The 21167-nt window shown below is 46.9% G+C and overlaps 1 protein-coding gene across 1 annotated transcript in view; it reads left to right on the top strand.

Moving 5' to 3' along the window:
* Positions 1-16935: 16935 nt before the first annotated feature.
* The window catches only part of klc2 (kinesin light chain 2), a gene marked incomplete at its 5' end in the record, with an annotated part of 57785 nt that continues 53553 nt past the window's right edge, over positions 16936-21167 (top strand). The window contains one exon of the mRNA XM_084313098.1: positions 16936-17163. Coding sequence (XP_084169224.1) covers positions 16936-17163 — 228 coding nt within the window. The remainder of the gene's footprint in view (positions 17164-21167) is intronic.

The raw sequence follows: 21167 nt of genomic DNA, 5'->3' as shown, positions 1-21167 counted from the left end.
GTAGTACTAGTAATCAGACCTGTAGTACTAGTGATCAGACCATTAGTACTAGTAATCAAACTCAATTTATGTTCAAGCCAAAGAATTAGACTGAAATTTAGCTTCGGTGCAAAGTGCAAGAATGTATCAGCAAAAGTGCATTACAGTTAGCACATAGTATATAGGAGTGATTTTAAATGCAGTGTATTAAGTAGCTTACTGCTCTCTGTGATTATAAAAGTGAAAGCTAGCCAGCCGGCCAGGCACGGGTAGCTCAGCCTAACATCATGTACATAGTAACACTCCCGTTTGTTTTAGATTGTAGATCGAGGTGTAGATCGAGGTGTTACGAGGAACGGTTTCAAAGTATTAATGCCGTGGTCTCCATCGATGCCATCCGACTTGTGATTTCTTTTGTTTGAAATTTAGATTTAGAAGATTCTTCTCTAGATGTTACAGTGTTACAGTTGTGATATAGAAAAATAAAAAGTCAACACTCAAGTCCTTTTCCTCTTTAATGAGGCTTTTTACACGGGGCTGGCATCGAAAGGCTTCAAGCTCACTCGGAACATGTTTATTCATGCCCTATATTCTCAAGTATATAGCTTGCCCTCTGCAATGGGGGAAAAACATTCAGTCGGCAATGCGATTGAGGATATTCTAAAATATTTCAATCTGTAGAATTTTTGCTCTGGTAACGATATCTTAAATCATACTCATTGAGATGTTGTTGGGTGTTATTTTATATGAGAAGTTTATTCTTGTGAATCCTGAACCAAACCCTGAGTAGATTCTCCGTGATTTGTGATCACTCTCAAAACTGCATGTAGGGTGCGGCAGGGTAGTATGTAGAGCTCTAAAGCACTCGCAGAGACCAGGGTAGTGCAGAGCTCTAAAGTACTCTCAGAGACCAGGGTAGTGCAGAGCTCTAAAGTACTCGCAGAGACCAGGGTAGTGCAGAGCTCTAAAGCACTCTCAGAGACCAGGGTAGTGCAGAGCTCTAAAGTACTCTCAGAGACCAGGGTAGTGCAGAGCTCTAAGTACTCTCAGAGACCAGGGTAGTGTGCAGAGCTCTAAGTACTCTCAGAGACCAGGGTAGTGCAGAGCTCTAAAGTACTCTCAGAGACCAGGGTAGTGCAGAGCTCTAAAGTACTCTCAGAGACCAGGGTAGTGCAGAGCTCTAAGCACTCGCAGAGACCAGGGTAGTGCAGAGCTCTAAGCACTCGCAGAGACCAGGGTAGTGCAGAGCTCTAAGCACTCGCAGAGACCAGGGTAGTGCAGAGCTCTAAGTACTCGCAGAGACCAGGGTAGTGCAGAGCTCTAAGTACTCTCAGAGACCAGGGTAGTGCAGAGCTCTAAGCACTCGCAGAGACCAGGGTAGTGCAGAGCTCTAAGTACTCTCAGAGACCAGGGTAGTGCAGAGCTCTAAGCACTCTCAGAGACCAGGGTAGTGCAGAGCTCTAAGCACTAGCAGAGACCAGGGTAGTGCAGAGCTCTAAGTACTCTCAGAGACCAGGGTAGTGCAGAGCTCTAAAGTACTCGCAGAGACCAGGGTAGTGTGCAGAGCTCTAAAGTACTCTCAGAGACCAGGGTAGTGTGCAGAGCTCTAAAGTACTCTCAGAGACCAGGGTAGTGCAGAGCTCTAAAGTACTCGCAGAGACCAGGGTAGTGTGCAGAGCTCTAAGCACTCGCAGAGACCAGGGTAGTGCAGAGCTCTAAGCACTCTCAGAGACCAGGGTAGTGCAGAGCTCTAAGTACTCTCAGAGACCAGGGTAGTGTGCAGAGCTCTAAAGTACTCTCAGAGACCAGGGTAGTGTGCAGAGCTCTAAGTACTCTCAGAGACCAGGGTAGTGTGCAGAGCTCTAAAGTACTCTCAGAGACCAGGGTAGTGTGCAGAGCTCTAAGTACTCTCAGAGACCAGGGTAGTGCAGAGCTCTAAGTACTCTCAGAGACCAGGGTAGTGTGCAGAGCTCTAAAGTACTCTCAGAGACCAGGGTAGTGTGCAGAGCTCTAAGTACTCTCAGAGACCAGGGTAGTGCAGAGCTCTAAAGTACTCTCAGAGACCAGGGTAGTGCAGAGCTCTAAGTACTCTCAGAGACCAGGGTAGTGTGCAGAGCTCTAAAGTACTCTCAGAGACCAGGGTAGTGTGCAGAGCTCTAAAGTACTCTCAGAGACCAGGGTAGTGCAGAGCTCTAAGCACTCTCAGAGACCAGGGTAGTGTAGAGCTCTAAGCACTAGCAGAGACCAGGGTAGTGCAGAGCTCTAAAGTACTCTCAGAGACCAGGGTAGTGCAGAGCTCTAAGTACTCTCAGAGACCAGGGTAGTGCAGAGCTCTAAAGTACTCTCAGAGACCAGGGTAGTGTGCAGAGCTCTAAAGTACTCTCAGAGACCAGGGTAGTGCAGAGCTCTAAGTACTCTCAGAGACCAGGGTAGTGTGCAGAGCTCTAAGTACTCTCAGAGACCAGGGTAGTGTGCAGAGCTCTAAGCACTAGCAGAGACCAGGGTAGTGCAGAGCTCTAAAGTACTCTCAGAGACCAGGGTAGTGTGCAGAGCTCTAAAGTACTCTCAGAGACCAGGGTAGTGCAGAGCTCTAAGTACTCTCAGAGACCAGGGTAGTGTGCAGAGCTCTAAGTACTCTCAGAGACCAGGGTAGTGCAGAGCTCTAAAGTACTCTCAGAGACCAGGGTAGTGTGCAGAGCTCTAAGTACTCTCAGAGACCAGGTAGTGTGCAGAGCTCTAAGCACTAGCAGAGACCAGGGTAGTGCAGAGCTCTAAAGTACTCTCAGAGACCAGGGTAGTGCAGAGCTCTAAGCACTAGCAGAGACCAGGGTAGTGTGCAGAGCTCTAAGTACTCTCAGAGACCAGGGTAGTGTGCAGAGCTCTAAAGTACTCTCAGAGACCAGGGTAGTGTGCAGAGCTCTAAAGTACTCTCAGAGACCAGGGTAGTGCAGAGCTCTAAGTACTCTCAGAGACCAGGGTAGTGCAGAGCTCTAAGTACTCTCAGAGACCAGGGTAGTGTGCAGAGCTCTAAAGCACTCTCAGAGACCAGGGTAGTGCAGAGCTCTAAGTACTCTCAGAGACCAGGGTAGTGTGCAGAGCTCTAAAGTACTCTCAGAGACCAGGGTAGTGTGCAGAGCTCTAAAGTACTGTCAGAGACCAGGGTAGTGTGCAGAGCTCTAAAGTACTCTCAGAGACCAGGGTAGTGCAGAGCTCTAAAGTACTCTCAGAGACCAGGGTAGTGTGCAGAGCTCTAAAGTACTCTCAGAGACCAGGGTAGTGTGTAGAGCTCTAAGTACTCTCAGAGACCAGGGTAGTGCAGAGCTCTAAAGTACTCTCAGAGACCAGGGTAGTGTGCAGAGCTCTAAGCACTCTCAGAGACCAGGGTAGTGCAGAGCTCTAAGTACTCTCAGAGACCAGGGTAGTGTGCAGAGCTCTAAAGTACTCTCAGAGACCAGGGTAGTGTGCAGAGCTCTAAAGCACTAGCAGAGACCAGGGTAGTGTGCAGAGCTCTAAGTACTCTCAGAGACCAGGGTAGTGCAGAGCTCTAAGTACTCTCAGAGACCAGGGTAGTGCAGAGCTCTAAAGTACTCTCAGAGACCAGGGTAGTGTGCAGAGCTCTAAAGTACTCTCAGAGACCAGGGTAGTGTGCAGAGCTCTAAGCACTCAGAGACCAGGGTAGTGTGCAGAGCTCTAAAGTACTCTCAGAGACCAGGGTAGTGCAGAGCTCTAAAGTACTCTCAGAGACCAGGGTAGTGTGCAGAGCTCTAAAGTACTCTCAGAGACCAGGGTAGTGCAGAGCTCTAAAGTACTCTCAGAGACCAGGGTAGTGTGCAGAGCTCTAAAGTACTCTCAGAGACCAGGGTAGTGCAGAGCTCTAAAGTACTCTCAGAGACCAGGGTAGTGTGCAGAGCTCTAAAGTACTCTCAGAGACCAGGGTAGTGTGCAGAGCTCTAAGCACTCTCAGAGACCAGGGTAGTGTGCAGAGCTCTAAGCACTAGCAGAGACCAGGGTAGTGTGCAGAGCTCTAAGCACTCTCAGAGACCAGCGTAGTGTGCAGAGCTCTAAAGTACTCTCAGAGACCAGGGTAGTGTGCAGAGCTCTAAAGTACTCTCAGAGACCAGGGTAGTGTGCAGAGCTCTAAAGCACTAGCAGAGACCAGGGTAGTGTGCAGAGCTCTAAAGCACTCGCAGAGACCAGGGTAGTGTGCAGAGCTCTAAGTACTCGCAGAGACCAGGGTAGTGTGCAGAGCTCTAAGCACTCTCAGAGACCAGGGTAGTGCAGAGCTCTAAAGTACTCTCAGAGACCAGGGTAGTGTGCAGAGCTCTAAAGTACTCTCAGAGACCAGGGTAGTGTGCAGAGCTCTAAGCACTCTCAGAGACCAGGGTAGTGTGCAGAGCTCTAAGCACTCTCAGAGACCAGGGTAGTGCAGAGCTCTAAAGTACTCTCAGAGACCAGGGTAGTGCAGAGCTCTAAAGTACTCTCAGAGACCAGGGTAGTGTGCAGAGCTCTAAGCACTAGCAGAGACCAGGGTAGTGCAGAGCTCTAAGTACTCTCAGAGACCAGGGTAGTGCAGAGCTCTAAAGTACTCTCAGAGACCAGGGTAGTGTGCAGAGCTCTAAAGTACTCTCAGAGACCAGGGTAGTGTGTAGAGCTCTAAGTACTCTCAGAGACCAGGGTAGTGCAGAGCTCTAAAGTACTCTCAGAGACCAGGGTAGTGTGCAGAGCTCTAAGCACTCTCAGAGACCAGGGTAGTGCAGAGCTCTAAGTACTCTCAGAGACCAGGGTAGTGTGCAGAGCTCTAAAGTACTCTCAGAGACCAGGGTAGTGTGCAGAGCTCTAAAGCACTAGCAGAGACCAGGGTAGTGTGCAGAGCTCTAAGTACTCTCAGAGACCAGGGTAGTGCAGAGCTCTAAGTACTCTCAGAGACCAGGGTAGTGTGCAGAGCTCTAAAGTACTCTCAGAGACCAGGGTAGTGTGCAGAGCTCTAAAGCACTAGCAGAGACCAGGGTAGTGTGCAGAGCTCTAAAGCACTCGCAGAGACCAGGGTAGTGTGCAGAGCTCTAAGTACTCGCAGAGACCAGGGTAGTGTGCAGAGCTCTAAGCACTCTCAGAGACCAGGGTAGTGCAGAGCTCTAAAGTACTCTCAGAGACCAGGGTAGTGTGCAGAGCTCTAAAGTACTCTCAGAGACCAGGGTAGTGTGCAGAGCTCTAAAGTACTCTCAGAGACCAGGGTAGTGTGCAGAGCTCTAAGCACTCTCAGAGACCAGGGTAGTGCAGAGCTCTAAAGTACTCTCAGAGACCAGGGTAGTGTGCAGAGCTCTAAAGTACTCTCAGAGACCAGGGTAGTGCAGAGCTCTAAAGTACTCTCAGAGACCAGGGTAGTGTGCAGAGCTCTAAGCACTAGCAGAGACCAGGGTAGTGCAGAGCTCTAAAGTACTCTCAGAGACCAGGGTAGTGTGCAGAGCTCTAAGCACTCTCAGAGACCAGGGTAGTGCAGAGCTCTAAAGTACTCGCAGAGACCAGGGTAGTGCAGAGCTCTAAGTACTCTCAGAGACCAGGGTAGTGTGCAGAGCTCTAAGCACTCGCAGAGACCAGGGTAGTGCAGAGCTCTAAAGTACTCAGAGACCAGGGTAGTGTGTAGAGCTCTAAGTACTCTCAGAGACCAGGGTAGTGTAGAGCTCTAAGCACTCAGAGACCAGGGTAGTGTGCAGAGCTCTAAAGTACTCGCAGAGACCAGGGTAGTGCAGAGCTCTAAAGTACTCTCAGAGACCAGGGTAGTGTGCAGAGCTCTAAGTACTCTCAGAGACCAGGGTAGTGCAGAGCTCTAAGTACTCTCAGAGACCAGGGTAGTGTGCAGAGCTCTAAAGTACTCTCAGAGACCAGGGTAGTGTGCAGAGCTCTAAGTACTCTCAGAGACCAGGGTAGTGTGCAGAGCTCTAAAGTACTCTCAGACCAGGGTAGTGTGCAGAGCTCTAAAGTACTCTCAGAGACCAGGGTAGTGTGCAGAGCTCTAAAGTACTAGCAGAGACCAGGGTAGTGTGCAGAGCTCTAAAGTACTCTCAGAGACCAGGGTAGTGTGCAGAGCTCTAAAGTACTCTCAGAGACCAGGGTAGTGTGCAGAGCTCTAAGTACTCTCAGAGACCAGGGTAGTGCAGAGCTCTAAGTACTCTCAGAGACCAGGGTAGTGCAGAGCTCTAAGTACTCTCAGAGACCAGGGTAGTGTGCAGAGCTCTAAGTACTCTCAGAGACCAGGGTAGTGTGCAGAGCTCTAAAGTACTCTCAGAGACCAGGGTAGTGTGCAGAGCTCTAAGCACTCGAAGAGACCAGGGTAGTGTGCAGAGCTCTAAAGTACTCTCAGAGACCAGGGTAGTGCAGAGCTCTAAGTACTCTCAGAGACCAGGGTAGTGTGCAGAGCTCTAAGTACTCTCAGAGACCAGGGTAGTGTGCAGAGCTCTAAGTACTCTCAGAGACCAGGGTAGTGCAGAGCTCTAAAGTACTCTCAGAGACCAGGGTAGTGTGCAGAGCTCTAAAGTACTCTCAGAGACCAGGGTAGTGCAGAGCTCTAAGTACTCTCAGAGACCAGGGTAGTGTGCAGAGCTCTAAGTACTCTCAGAGACCAGGGTAGTGTGCAGAGCTCTAAGTACTCTCAGAGACCAGGGTAGTGTGCAGAGCTCTAAAGTACTCGCAGAGACCAGGGTAGTGTGCAGAGCTCTAAGCACTCTCAGAGACCAGGGTAGTGTGCAGAGCTCTAAAGTACTCTCAGAGACCAGGGTAGTGTGCAGAGCTCTAAGCACTAGCAGAGACCAGGGTAGTGTGCAGAGCTCTAAAGTACTCTCAGAGACCAGGGTAGTGTGCAGAGCTCTAAAGTACTCTCAGAGACCAGGGTAGTGTGCAGAGCTCTAAGCACTAGCAGAGACCAGGGTAGTGTGCAGAGCTCTAAAGTACTCTCAGAGACCAGGGTAGTGTGCAGAGCTCTAAAGTACTCTCAGAGACCAGGGTAGTGTGCAGAGCTCTAAAGTACTCTCAGAGACCAGGGTAGTGCAGAGCTCTAAAGTACTCTCAGAGACCAGGGTAGTGCAGAGCTCTAAGTACTCTCAGAGACCAGGGTAGTGTGCAGAGCTCTAAAGTACTCTCAGAGACCAGGGTAGTGCAGAGCTCTAAAGTACTCTCAGAGACCAGGGTAGTGTGCAGAGCTCTAAGCACTCTCAGAGACCAGGGTAGTGCAGAGCTCTAAAGTACTCTCAGAGACCAGGGTAGTGTGCAGAGCTCTAAAGTACTCTCAGAGACCAGGGTAGTGTGCAGAGCTCTAAGTACTCTCAGAGACCAGGGTAGTGTGCAGAGCTCTAAGCACTAGCAGAGACCAGGGTAGTGTGCAGAGCTCTAAGCACTCGCAGAGACCAGGGTTCCAATCCCGGTGTCAGCGGTACCTCCGCCTTTGTCAGCGGTCCCTATACGGACACAATTGTCAGTGTTCGCGGGTGGGAAGGCGGTGGGGTATGAGTCCTGGTCGTTGCAACAGCGACTCCTACTGGTCGGCCTGTTCAGCAGGGAGGGGATCTGGGGGAGATTGCGTGAACCTCCGTGCGTGTTACGTTCTCCCAGTAAAACTCCTCGCTGCCAAGAAGCGGCTGGCGACTCCACATGTATCGGAGGAGGCATGTGGTAGTTTACACCCTCCCCAGACCGACGGTTTATGTCAATGACCAGGAAGTGAGTTGGCATACATTTGGGAGTAAAAGTAGAAAGGATAAAAAGAAAAAGCTGCATGTAGAGTTTACTGGTAGTCTGTGAGCTTGGACACTTTTTTGCAGCTTTCCTTTTGTGTAACAAAGAGAAACAGCCAAGCCAGTGTTGACTTCCTTTTACATGCATCACTGACAACCAGTCAAGGGCTTGACAGACTGGACCGCTAGTCTTTACGTGGACTTGAACTCCGATTACGACTTTTAAAACTCAAGATTGTACAACATGGTTGTAAAGGATGGGTTATCAAGTAATACCAGTAAGCTGTACCATAGAGGTTAAAGTTACTTATCCAAGGTCAGGTTATTCTATCTCCAAACCTAACCTTAATCATTGAAGGTTGATAACTGTTACCTGATCCATCAATTGCCCAATCTCAAACCCTGCCCCCTCTTTTCTTGATCCTCCAATCACAGCTGTTGCTTCCCTCGAGACAAATTGTTTGTAGGAAGTGACAGCTGTGATTGGAGGATGAATAAAAGAGGGCGGGCTTGAGATAGGTCACTTGTTTGAAGTGCTCTCTACTTGCTTAGGGAAGTGCACAACTGCACATGGCTCAATGTGTTCCTTGCCTTGTAGCGTGTTAACGTCATCTTAATTATTGTGTAATGTTTGGTAATTCTATTATAAATATTCTATTTGAATCGGTGTCTCTTAAAAGAGGATCTTAAAGGGATAGTTCTTAATTCTGGAACCCTAGTCCTATTTCTTACTGGCCAATGACGTTGTCGATTTGGTGACCATCCTCTGGACGATCCATGCTTCATACTGGGTACCTGAGGCTCGGACTAGTTACCCACAAACTAATGCAATCTATTACAAACCCAGAAGACAACACTAGAAGCTACTTACTGCACGTTGCAATAGAACTAGATTTCAGCTTGTACGGACAGGGGTTTGACCCTATTGACTTTGCATTACTTTGAGGATAAACGAGCCCCGAAGCCACGCATATCCAGTACGGAGAACAGCGTGGATTTTACCATGAGAAGGATTCTACTGATTCACACTATACCATTGGTAAGCAAGGGTTTAAAAAATCAAAAATAAGTGTGAACTAACCCTTTAAGTGTTCTATTCATGGAGACTACTTAAAATAATCACTGCCAAAAACTGAAAAAAATAAAACGTTTACCATTTTGTGAGCACATCGCTCGAAGATAAGGGTGTTGGTTATCGATGTTAAGTGTTTTTTCTAAATGTTTTTTGGGTGACGACCAAAAACACAGCAGCAACAGTGTGATACTTGTTCCAAAGTCTTAATTTCGATGTTGGGAGATAAAGAATACTTCACTATCGTTATAGCTACATTCCAATGTTTTATTCACGGGGGGGGGGCTTCTCAACAAGTAATCAAATTCAGTCTTAAAACCTTTTTTTGTTTTTGTAATCTGCCAATGCAACAATGTGACCCTTTTCAAATTTCAACACAATGTGTTTTAAAGAAATCTCTAGCCGGTATCTTGAAATAGCGACTTGTTCCATCGCTCGTCTAGAGTAGACTCTAGAGGGAGATGAGCTGAATTGGATCGTAAACAAGTGAAATCACCCGCTCACTGGTTTCACTCGTTTGAAAGAAAAAATGATTTTAAGACTCAACACAAAGATTAAATTACTTGTTAAAATGGGGATTTTTTTTAATCTCTTTCCTCTACACTTGTACATGTATCTCTTGAACGTGTTCCTGTGAGTCTATCTTGTACCTCCGTACCCACGTCGACCTGTGTTCGTAATGGTCTGTATTGATGCCCCCCCCCCCCTCTGTCCTTGAGTAGTCACGGTGGAGGCGAGGAGCCGTCGAGGTCGATCAATAATCTCTTTTAAGTGATTGACACGGCGTCCCTCTCCTTCAGTCATTGTCACAATAGCGTTTCCTTCCAACGAGAAAGTCTTCTTCACCAGGGTTTCCACAAGCTTACCTTTCAAATTGTACCATTTATGAAAGGATGGTCCTCGTTTCCCTTCAGCTTGTTAATGTGCTGCCTTTCCTCACTGGAACCCGTTTTGCATAACAAAGCGCTCGTGATGGTCGGTGCTGCTCTACTCCAGAGCAGTGTTGTAAGGATTCTAAACTTGTGGACTTTGAGAGTATTTTGCACATTGACATTATTTGCAGCATTCTTCAGCTTTTTTGCCTTTTGCCTATAATAATAATAATAATAATAATGATGATAATAATGATGATAAACTGCTTGTACATATCAGAATAGTACTTGTTATAAGGTATCCTAGTTCTTGTTTTTTTGTTGTGTTCTTTTTATTTTATATGTTTTGTAGTACTGCTTTTTCATGATTAAGTTGTCAATCAAACAGATGTGGGATGAAAAATGGAAATATTCATTGTCTTGTTTGTTTTTTTAAATAAAAATATTCCTGATTTGTAGTACCGTCTTCATTGCTTTATTGCCTCTGGAATGTGTTATATATTATAGGCTAACCCTGGCACTTATTGCCAATATAGGTTTCAGCTATTTTAATCCTATTTATTTGGAGATGACATGCCTCCAAAAAAAACGAATGATCATTATCTCTGAGAAATAGGCCAGCTAGTCACAGTGGGACCGTGGGACCGCTCCCCTCACTCCCCCCCCCCCCCTCCTCTCCTCCTGCCCCCTCCCTTTGGGTGGAGGTCACTGCGACGTCACAGCGCCGGGCTGCGTGCTGACTGGCTGTGGATTCTGGGAGAATTATTATTCGGCTTGGAAGGAACACACGAGCAACAACCACAACGTTATACTGGCATCACGGCGGCCCTGCTCGTTGACTATATCACTTTTATTTGTATTGTTTAGAATGGGCGCTCGATAAAGGCCCACATTGCGCTCACCCTTATACAGTATCTGAGGATATGTATTCTTTTAATATTTAGTTGCTGGAGAGAGCGCTCCTCCCAGCCAGGTCGGTTGTCTTGGGGCAGCAAGGTTATTATTAATTAACAATGTATCTTTAGGCAGTTGGGGCCTAAAGGGGGCGCGAGCTGCTGTGGTTGTTGTGTAATCTCGCGTTAATTAAAGCCAGCGGTGCGCGCGCCGCGTTCACCTGTTGTGTTGTCCAGACAACGTGCCGCGTCACCGTGGAGTTCACTGGCGCCCGGCACGAGAAGACAAGAGACGGGGAAGAAGGTAAACAAAAAAGGCTTTTGTGAATCGCTGTCTCGGCCTTTAACGATACAGTATTATGTGTTTTATTTTGTGTGTGGGGGGGGGTCTAAGAGTGAGAATACTGAGGATAATGTAAGACTGACTCGGCGTTGTCTTGTCATCGTTATTGTTTGGAGGGCAGACCCGGCAGAGCATCACAACACCGTGCTTTGTTCCGGACACAACGGTTTATCGGCGTGATGTTGTGGCAGTTTTGGAAAAAACGGAACGCCAATATTCACGGCGTCGCTTGGAAGAGATTCCTCTCCCGTGTTTTGAGCAGAGCGGCTACATTATTATTATTATCGGGGTCCGTCCGAGCCGTGGCCTAACTACTAACCCATCGGCTATGTTTACAAACGGATCTAGTCAGCCTCTACACGTCGGGACGTCTTCTGTTCTCTCCTCCTAGTATAGTGTATGGAAAACTGTTTTCCGTGTTGAATTATCTTGTGGGAAAATTGAGGTAACTGAACAACGCATTGTGTTTTGATTGAATAATGGCGATCCTTTTGTATCAGTCACCTTGATTGATCCTCGGCCAAGCCGATCTCTGCTTTCACGATCAGGCGGCCCCTACTACTAGACTATGCTATGGCCTTAATAATTATCTATTGACATTTGGATTTGTGATGGCGAGAAAAAGAAAAATACACATGTTAATTTCACGTTCGAGAGCTTTCGTCTATTGCTGCCTATCGTCGGGTATATATGGGGGTCGTTCATATTGGTGCATTGCAGTCAATGGATGGGGAGGAGGGTGGCATGAGAGAGGGAGCAGGAGACCGGAGGGTGGGGGCGAGCGGAAGAGAAGAACAGGTGGAGGAGAGGAGAGTCACCATCTCTGCACTGCTGCTGCGATGTTTTGTTTACAGCTGGTCAATATCTGGCTTATTGCAAATAGGCAGAGGCACACTGGTAAATAATGAAGACATTAATTTAGCCTGAAAGGGAAATTCACATCTGTAGTGGTCTAGTTAGTAGGAACCCCCACGCACCCGGTCTATGTATAATATTTTCCATAATACAGTTTCAGGAATGCTCACGAGGAATGCTTTTCAAATTTTGATTGAATTGAATTAATAATACCATAAGCCGTGATGCATTGCTGTCATCCTTGTGGCTATTTTTTATTTCTTTTGGAACCCCTGCTGTTCCCCTTTGGTGGCTCCAAAGATCCCAGTTGTGAGTCATATAGTAGCCCTTTCAATGTGGTGAGTGACACTTTATTTTTAACTATGACTTATTGTGCACATTCCCATCCTCTTGCTGGTACACTAACATAGAATCTGTTATCTCCAGATTCGACATGCTCTCTAGTTTCAGCCAGGTGATACCACTGTCTTAACTCTAGCTTCAGAATTCAGCCAGCTACAGCCTACGAAGGACAGTAACGTCAGCTGAAGCATACAACGCTAAGAATACAAGATTAAGGGGGCGGCTACGTGGCGTAGTGGGCAAGGCGCTCGCCACGAATGCAGAGACGCTGGGCTTGCCTGTTCGAGCCCAGCGCTCCACATTGCTTTCAGTTTAGCTGGTCGTTCATACTAATACACATTGGCCTGATTAGGGGGTGGGAAACTGATGGGTGGGGAATGGGGCGTTGTGGACAGCGACTCCTACAGGTCGGTTGGTGCGCCTGCGCAGTAGAATCAGGAAGTGTCGGGGGCAGCGTGAGCCTCTCACGCGTTACTCCTCGCCACTGAGAGATCGAGCTGCGCAGGTGAAAAGATGCGACTGCTGTTACCTCAAGTACCGGAGGGGACTTGTGCTATGTATGACTTAGTCCACATTGCAGCCGGCTTGTGGGAGGCAAGAAACAGCGTCCGTGACAGGGGAGGGTTGAATTGGATGATACGAAATTGGGATGGGAGAAAATATAGAAAATGGGAGAAAAAGTGGATCACAAAAAAGAATACAAGATTAAATAAATTGTCACTAAGCTACTATTACATGTCTAGAATTTGCCACCTGTATTGGTACAGATTGGTGTGATTTCTGGTCTCGGATCATGGCCGAGTTCTGTTACTCTTGTAGACCTTTTTATATCCCTTAGCAATATCAGCCAGTAGAGAGGCTTGCTTGTCTTGGTCATCCATGGGGCCCCATGATTCACCAAATCCCATAGAGGGTGCTTGTTGGCAACTCCCTAACATCTGTAGATGGTACATTTAGAAACAACTGGCTATAACTGAAGGTTCTACCGGTGCTTCACCCAAAACCCTTTGGTCCTTTGGAAAAAAGAGCATGCTGAAGATTCCTCAACTGAAGCCACATCATCATTAATTTCATCTACCCCCCCCCCCCCCCCCTCCATTTCTTTTTTTTGTATTTGATTTTTTTATTATTTTTTAAACAAACACATAAACAAACATGACAACACACGATAAGATATACAAGCATTAGTTGACAGTGCACATCCAATGAAATCACCATTTAGTTAATTGTCTTATACAGGATATACCCCCTAATACCTGTTATCTAAAAACCTATACACATATGCCCTAGCTCGTACCTCCCCCTCCATTTCTTAGGGCTTAAATGTCGTCCAATTTGTACAATGCCAGCTCAATCATTTCCCCATGGTAAACTCCTAGGTTCCTGTCATGAGTTGTCATGGGGACAGAGGAGGAGGGGAGAGGTGGCAGCTGGCTTAATGGGTTAGAGCTTAGATCTGTGTTTTAATCTAGATGGGTTTTTTCTCATGCATGCGCACACCCACACACAGAGACAGGCATGCACACAAACACACATCTGACTACACTCCCTACAATGTAGAGCATGTTTTCCTATCTCTTTCCTACTTATCCCATAAGGAGGCCTAAGAATCTAAGATAGTAAAAAGCTATGATGACACATGCAGTTGTTCAAGCTTAATACTGGATTTTTGGGTCCGAAAACCGATATTTAAAGAAATTCTGATATTGATATGTTGGTACATTTTCACAAATTTTCTTTTTAGCAAGGATCCCTCAAATATGGTTATTAAGAGGTGTTACAAACACAATACTGGAGACAGGATATTTTACAGTTGAACAAGGCCTAGGGATGCCCCGATCACGTTTTTTGCCACCGATACCAATCACAGATCGTCGTGAGCCATATCGGCCGATACCGATCCGATACCGATCGTTTTTGATTAAAAAGAAATTAAAAATAATTTTATATAAAGTTTTTTTATTTTTATTTTTTTTAATAAAATATATATATTATATAATTAGACTTGTACTTGTATTATCTGCGAGACATCGCCACCACGCAACAAGCTCCACTGTCTGTGTGTACTCTAGTAGCCTCCAGCTACGGCCAGGATTCTCCGGAGCTGCACCTGGACCTATACTCGAGTAGCCTCGAGCAGAGCTACGGCCAGGATTCTCCGGCGCTGCACCTGGACCCTATTGGCATAACGTTACTTAACTGTGCTCAGCAAGCCCTCAGCTCGAATACGCATCGAATCAGTGTTATAAGACATTGATATCAGGAGCTATCTGTAGCTAGCCGGATATATAACGTTAATACAACGCCTCAGTGAATTATTTAGTTCAATGGGACATTTCGTTTTGAACAGTGAACTAACTTGCGCTAACGTGAGCTAACAGGTAGCATACACGTCTCTACTAGACTTTGTGGAGCGTTTGTTGATGTCAGGAGCTATCGGTAGCTGGCCGACTAGATGTTATAAGACATTGATAAGACATTGATATAAGACATTGATATCAGGAGCTATCTGTAGCTACTGCTAGCCGGCTAGATGACGTTAAGACAACTATTTAGTTCAATCGGACATTTCGTTTTGAACGGTGAACTAACGTCAGCTAACGCAAGCTAACGGAGATATCAACATGGACCACTAGACTTCTGGGGCATTTGTTGATATCCGGAGCTATCAGTAGCTAGCCGGCTAAATACCGTTAGACAATGCCTACTAAAAGTGAATAGTTGACTGGGTAATTTTGTTTAAACAGTAACGATAGCTAGGTAGCTAACGTTAGCTCAGGTCGAGACTCACTATCTAGACTCAGCAGAGGAGGTCCGCCTCCTCTGTGTTTACAAACTCTACACGGGTGCGGGCGGGGCTAGGGAGGAGGAGCAGTTTGCAGGTCCTGTGCGTCTGAGACAAGCGAGTGAGATATCCACTTGATCAGTTTCCGCGATCGGCGAATATGACTAATTATCGGAATTCCCCGATCGCATATTTATACTGATTATCGGCCGATAACGATCGGTGGCCGATCGATCGGGGCATCCCTAGAACAAGCTTATATATGTTATATGTAGTATATTGTAAAGAAGAGGATATTTGTTTGGTTCCAGGCTGTATTGGTACAGATTGGTGTGATTTCTGGTCTCTGATCATGGCCGAGATCTGTTACTCTTGTAGACCTTTTTATATCCCTTAGCAATATCAGCCAGTAGAGAGGCTTGCTTGTCTTGGTCATCAGCGACTGGGGCCCCTGATGTAAACAAGACGAAAGTCTTTCTCTGGTCTGCATCCCCTTAACAATTGTATGTATTGAGCTGTACTGTACTGTACCCATTCTGCAATCTGTTAATACAGTTTTCAATCAATCAATCAAACCAGTGGGCCTATTTTCATTAATTTTTCTTGAGGTGAGATCAATGGACTCCTTGATGATAACAATAATGGCCATCACCATTATCCCATCAAACATGCTGCTTGCCTTTTGGCCAAAATCGACTTTGTTTGTGTAAGTCAGCACTTATACCTCCTGTGCTCTCTTCTCCTCTCATCTCTCCTCCTTACCTCTCCTCTCCACTCTCCTCTTTACCTCCCCTGTCTCGCCTCCCCCTCTCCTTCTGTTTCTCCTCATCTCTCCTCTCACCTCCTGTCTCTCCTCATCTCCTCCACACCTCTCCTCTCACCTCCTGTTTCTCCTCATCTCCATACCTCTCCTCATCTACTGTTTCTCCTTATCTCATCCATACCTCTCCTCTCACCTCCTGTTTCTCCTTATCTCCTCCATACCTCTCCTCTCACCTCCTGTTTCTCCTCATCTCCATACCTCTCCTCATCTACTGTTTCTCCTTATCTCATCCATACCTCTCCTCTCACCTCCTGTTTCTCCTTATCTCCTCCATACCTCTCCTCTCCTGTTTCTCCTCATCTCCATACCTCTTCTCTCACCTCCTGTTTCTCCTTATCTCCTCCATACCTCTCCTCTCACCTCCTGTTTCTCCTCATCTCCTCCATACCTCTCCTCTCACCTCCTGTTTCTCCTCATCTCCTCCATACCTCTTCTCTCACCTCCTGTTTCTCCTTATCTCCTCCATACCTCTCTTCTCACCTCCTGTTTCTCCTCATCTCCATACCTCTCTTCTCACCTCCTGTTTCTCCTCATCTCCATACCTCTCCTCTCACCTCCTGTTTCTCCTCATCTCCTCCATACCTCTCCTCTCACCTCCTGTTTCTCCTCATCTCCATACCTCTTCTCTCACCTCCTGTTTCTCCTTATCTCCTCCATACCTCTCCTCTCACCTCCTGTTTCTCCTCATCTCCTCCATACCTCTCTTCTCACCTCCTGTTTCTCCTCATCTCCATACCTCTCCTCTCACCTCCTGTTTCTCCTCATCTCCTCCATACCTCTCTTCTCACCTCCTGTTTCTCCTCATCTCCATACCTCTCCTCTCACCTCCTGTTTCTCCTCATCTCCTCCATACCTCTCCTCTCACCTCCTGTTTCGCCTCATCTCCTCCATACCTCTCTTCTCACCTCCTGTTTCTCCTCATCTCCTCCATACCTCTCTTCTCACCTCCTGTTTCTCCTCATCTCCTCCATACCTCTCTTCTCACCTCCTGTTTCTCCTCATCTCCTCCATACCTCTCCTCTCACCTCCTGTTTCTCCTCATCTCCTCCATACCTCTCCTCTCACCTCCTGTTTCTCCTCATATCCTCCATACCTCTCCTCTCACCTCCCGTTTCTCCTCTTTTTTGCTTGCCTCCTATCTCTTCTCCTCTCTCCTCCTTACCTCGACTGTCCCCTCCCGTCTCCCCTCCCATCTCCCCCTGTCTCCCGTCCCCCCTCTCCCCACACAGTGTGTGTGAATCCAGGTGATGTCCACCATGGTTTATCCTCGCGAAGAAGCCCTGGAGCGCCTGAGTCAGGATGAGATCGTGCTGAACACCAAGGCCGTGGTGCAGGGCCTGGAGACGCTGCGCGGGGAGCACGCCCAGCTCCTCACCTCGCTGCTGGACTGCACCCAGCCACCCGCCACCCAGGAGAAGTCAGGCCTGCTGCGCAAGAGCCTGGAGGCCATCGAGCTGGGTCTGGGAGAAGCACAGGTATAACGACGATAATAAACCTCTTTTTAAAGTTTTCAAAACACTGGTATAAAAATGGATTCACACAGTGGTAAATAAAGACGGGTAGGTACAACAAACAAAATAGATGAATAGCCTAATGGTAAATGTCAAATGACATTCCTGCAAGATATTAAAAGATGGAAGAAACGACGTACATAAATAGTTATAAAAGCCAATCTATGAACAACAAATATTTAAAAGCCATCTCGTCAGTCCGTCGTTTAAAAATGTATTTAAATGAAGGAGACTCTTGGGGAGCCTGGTCTTGGGCAGTTGCTGCCCGGTCTGCTCATTCCTTGGTAGTTTGCAGCTTAGACTGTAATGGTTTGGGAGAGGGATGGATCAGGGGTGCGTCAGACTGGATTCTCTATTTATATTGTGTGTGGTGGTGGAGATATATTTGTCATAAACACTTCCCTGGAAATATTACAATCTAAGCTGAATCTGTGAGGGTAGTGCGACTGTGGTGAGGTGTGCAGTGGGAGTGACTGAGGGGTTCAAGGTCGGGGGAGGACTGCACCAGGGGTCGGCCCTCGGTCCATTCTTATTTGCTATAGTGATGGACAGGCTGACGGACGAGGTCAGGCAGGAGTCCCCGTGGACCATGATGTTCGCAGATGTAGTGAGAGCAGGGAGCAGGTGGAAGAGAACCTGGAGAAGTGGAGGCATGCACTGGAGAGAAGAGGGATGAAAGTGAGCAGAGGCAAGACCGAGTACATGCGTGTGAATGGGAAGGAAGACGGAGGGGTGGTGATGATGCAAGGAGAAGAGGTACCAAAAGTGGACGAGTTTAAATACTTGGGGTCACAGAAGAGAGTGCAGGCCGGGTGGTGCGGGTGGAGAAGGATGACGGGGGTTATCTGCGATAGAAGGGTACCAGCAAGAGTTAAGGGAAAGGTCTACAGCAGGGTAGTGAGACCAGCTATGCTGTATGGTCTAGAAACGGTGGCACTGACCAACAAGCAGGTGGTCGGAGCTGGAGGTGGCGAAGATGAAGATGTTAAGGTTCTCTCTGGGAGTAACGAGGTTGGACAAAATCGATATGGTTTGGACATGTGCATCGGGAGGAGGATGCTGGAGATGGAGCTGCCAGGAAAGGGGAAGGCCCAAGAGGAGGTTTATGGACACTGTGAATGAGGACATGTGGGCGTGACGGAGGATGACGCAGAGGACAGGAACAGATGGAAACGGATGATCCGCTGTGGCGACCCCTGATGGGAAAAGCCGAAAGAAGAAGCTGAATCTGTGGAGAACAAGCCCTATGGGCCATTATTAGATTGTTTTATTACATAAAGGCCTATTTCTAGGGCTGTCCCGAATATAATTTATTTGGGCTTAGAGGTTTCAGCAGCAATTAATTGGAAGCTTAGGGAGAGGGTTGGTATTATGGGGTGGACATGGACATAGTGCTGGAAGACACAACACAACGGCACAAAAACAGCACAACGCAAATATGACAAATGTAATATCTAACCTAGCTGTAAGCTAAGCCTGTTGTACAGTGATGTGCCTAATGTAATATCTAACCTAGCTGTAACCTAAGCCTGTTGTACAGTGATGTGCCTAATGTAATATCTAACCTAGCTGTAACCTAAGCCTGTTGTACAGTGATGTGCCTAATGTAATATCTAACCTAGCTGTAACCTAAGCCTGTTGTACAGTGATGTGCCTAATGTAATATCTAACCTAGCTGTAACCTAAGCCTGTTGTACAGTGATGTGCCTAATATCTAACCTAGCTGTAACCTAAGCCTGTTGTACAGTGATGTGCCTAATATCTAACCTAGCTGTAACTAAGCCTGTTGTACAGTGATGTGCCTAATATCTAACCTAGCTGTAACTAAGCCTGTTGTACAGTGATGTGCCTAATATCTAACCTAGCTGTAACCTAAGCCTGTTGTACAGTGATGTGCCTAATAGCTAACCTAGCTGTAACCTAAGCCTGTTGTACAGTGATGTGCCTAATATCTAACCTAGCTGTAACCTAAGCCTGTTGTACAGTGATGTGCCTAATAGCTAACCTAGCTGTAACCTAAGCCTGTTGCCTAACGTAAGCCCTACTTATTTAATAAATTAATTAGCCTAGCCCATGGCAAATCATATTTTAGATATTATTGAGATGAAAGTATTGGATACTGATATGATAATAGGAATAAATCAACCTCTTATGGTTAAGAGGAACATTTGGAAGGCAGTGGCGTACATCCGCTTGGGCGTTGGAGTCCAGTGAGGTAATGGGAGCTGGTGGGAAAATATTTGATCATTTTCTTTTGCCTTTCTCATTTGCTCCCATCCTCCAATTTAGTTGTTATGCCAATTCCCATCCTGATCATTGCACCACCCTCTGTCCGGGTAGGGTGTAGACTACCACATGTCTTCTCCGATACATGTGGAGTCGCCAGCCGGTTATTTTCACCTGACAGCGAGGAGTTTCACTGGGAGAGCGTCACGCATGCAGAGTTTCACGCCATCTCCCCCAGATCCCCTCCCTGCTGAACAGGTGCCCCGACCGACCAGTTGGAGCATGTAGACTCAACCATTAAAGTCTTGTGCTTATATCATGTGATTGTATATGGTTCAGTCTACTACTCAACCCTTATATCATGTGATTGTATATGGTTCAGTCTACTACTCAACCCTTATATCATGTGATTGTATATGGTTCAGTCTACTACTCAACCCTTATATCATGTGATTGTATATGGTTCAGTCTACTACTCAACCCTTATATCATGTGATTGTATATGGTTCAGTCTACTACTCAACCCTTATATCATGTGATTGTATATGGTTCAGTCTACTACTCAACCCTTATATCATGTGATTGTATATGGTTCAGTCTACTACTCAACCCTTATATCATGTGATTGTATATGGTTCAGTCTACTACTCAACCCTTATATCATGTGATTGTATATGGTTCAGTCTACTACTCAACCCTTATATCATGTGATTGTATATGGTTCAGTCTACTACTCAACCCTTATATCATGTGATTGTATATGGTTCAGTCTACTACTCAAACCTCATTCGGGGGAAATCACACTTGATGCGTCTATTTTCTTTTATTCTATTTATTTCTGGGATTTTCTGTATTTTTCACCCATCCCAATTTAGTCGTTATGCCAATTCCCTTCCTGATCGTTGCGCGCATTGCCCCACTGTCAGCTTTGGGAGGGTGTAGAACTACCACATGCCTCCTCCCCCGATACATGTGGAGTCAGCCAGCCGCTTCTTTTCACCTGACAGCAAGGAGTTTCACTGGGGGAACGGGAACATAACGCGTGCAGAGGTTCACGCTATTTCTCCCAGATCCCCTCCCTGCTGAACAGGCGTCCCGACCGACCTGTAGGAGTCGCAGTTTACAACGACCAGGACGCATACCCCACCGGCTTCCCAATTGCCAATTGTGTTAGTAGGGACGACTGACCAAGCCGGAGGTACCGCTGACAGCTGGATTCGATCCCAGAGTCTCTGCGGTGGTAGGCGAGTGCTTAGTCCACTGCGCTACCCAGCCGCACCTCGATGCGTCTTTTAAATAACAGAGGGTGATGCTACGATGATCTCATTTAGTTGCATGACTCGGTCTAAAGGGAATAATGGAGGATGAGTGGTCCATGACCCCAAAATATGTGACCGTGAGTCTCACTGAAGGCAGCAGGATCGTGTCATGTTGCCAGTTGGTGTCTGGGTGACACAGATTGTATGATAGCCCTATTTCCTATTAAACCAACGATGATGTCGATCTGATGAGTCTTTTCTCAGTAGTTTGCACTTACAAGGAATTTAATTTGGTTGTTTGTTGCGACATTAACACAATCTGCGCCGGAAACGAGTTAACTCGTTATTGCCCGCCATGCGTTCAGCGCCAGAAACGAGTTTACTCGTTTTTGGGATCGTTATTTCGTTTATTCGCTATATCTATTCATAATTCATAGCTGCAGCCTCTGGTATAGCCTTCAGACCCTGTCTGAGCTGGAAGAC

This window comes from Notolepis coatsorum (genome assembly GCF_963971535.1).
Source record: "Notolepis coatsorum genome assembly, chromosome: 4".
NCBI lineage: Eukaryota > Metazoa > Chordata > Actinopteri > Aulopiformes > Paralepididae > Notolepis > Notolepis coatsorum.
This window is presented reverse-complemented; position numbering and strand designations above follow the sequence as displayed.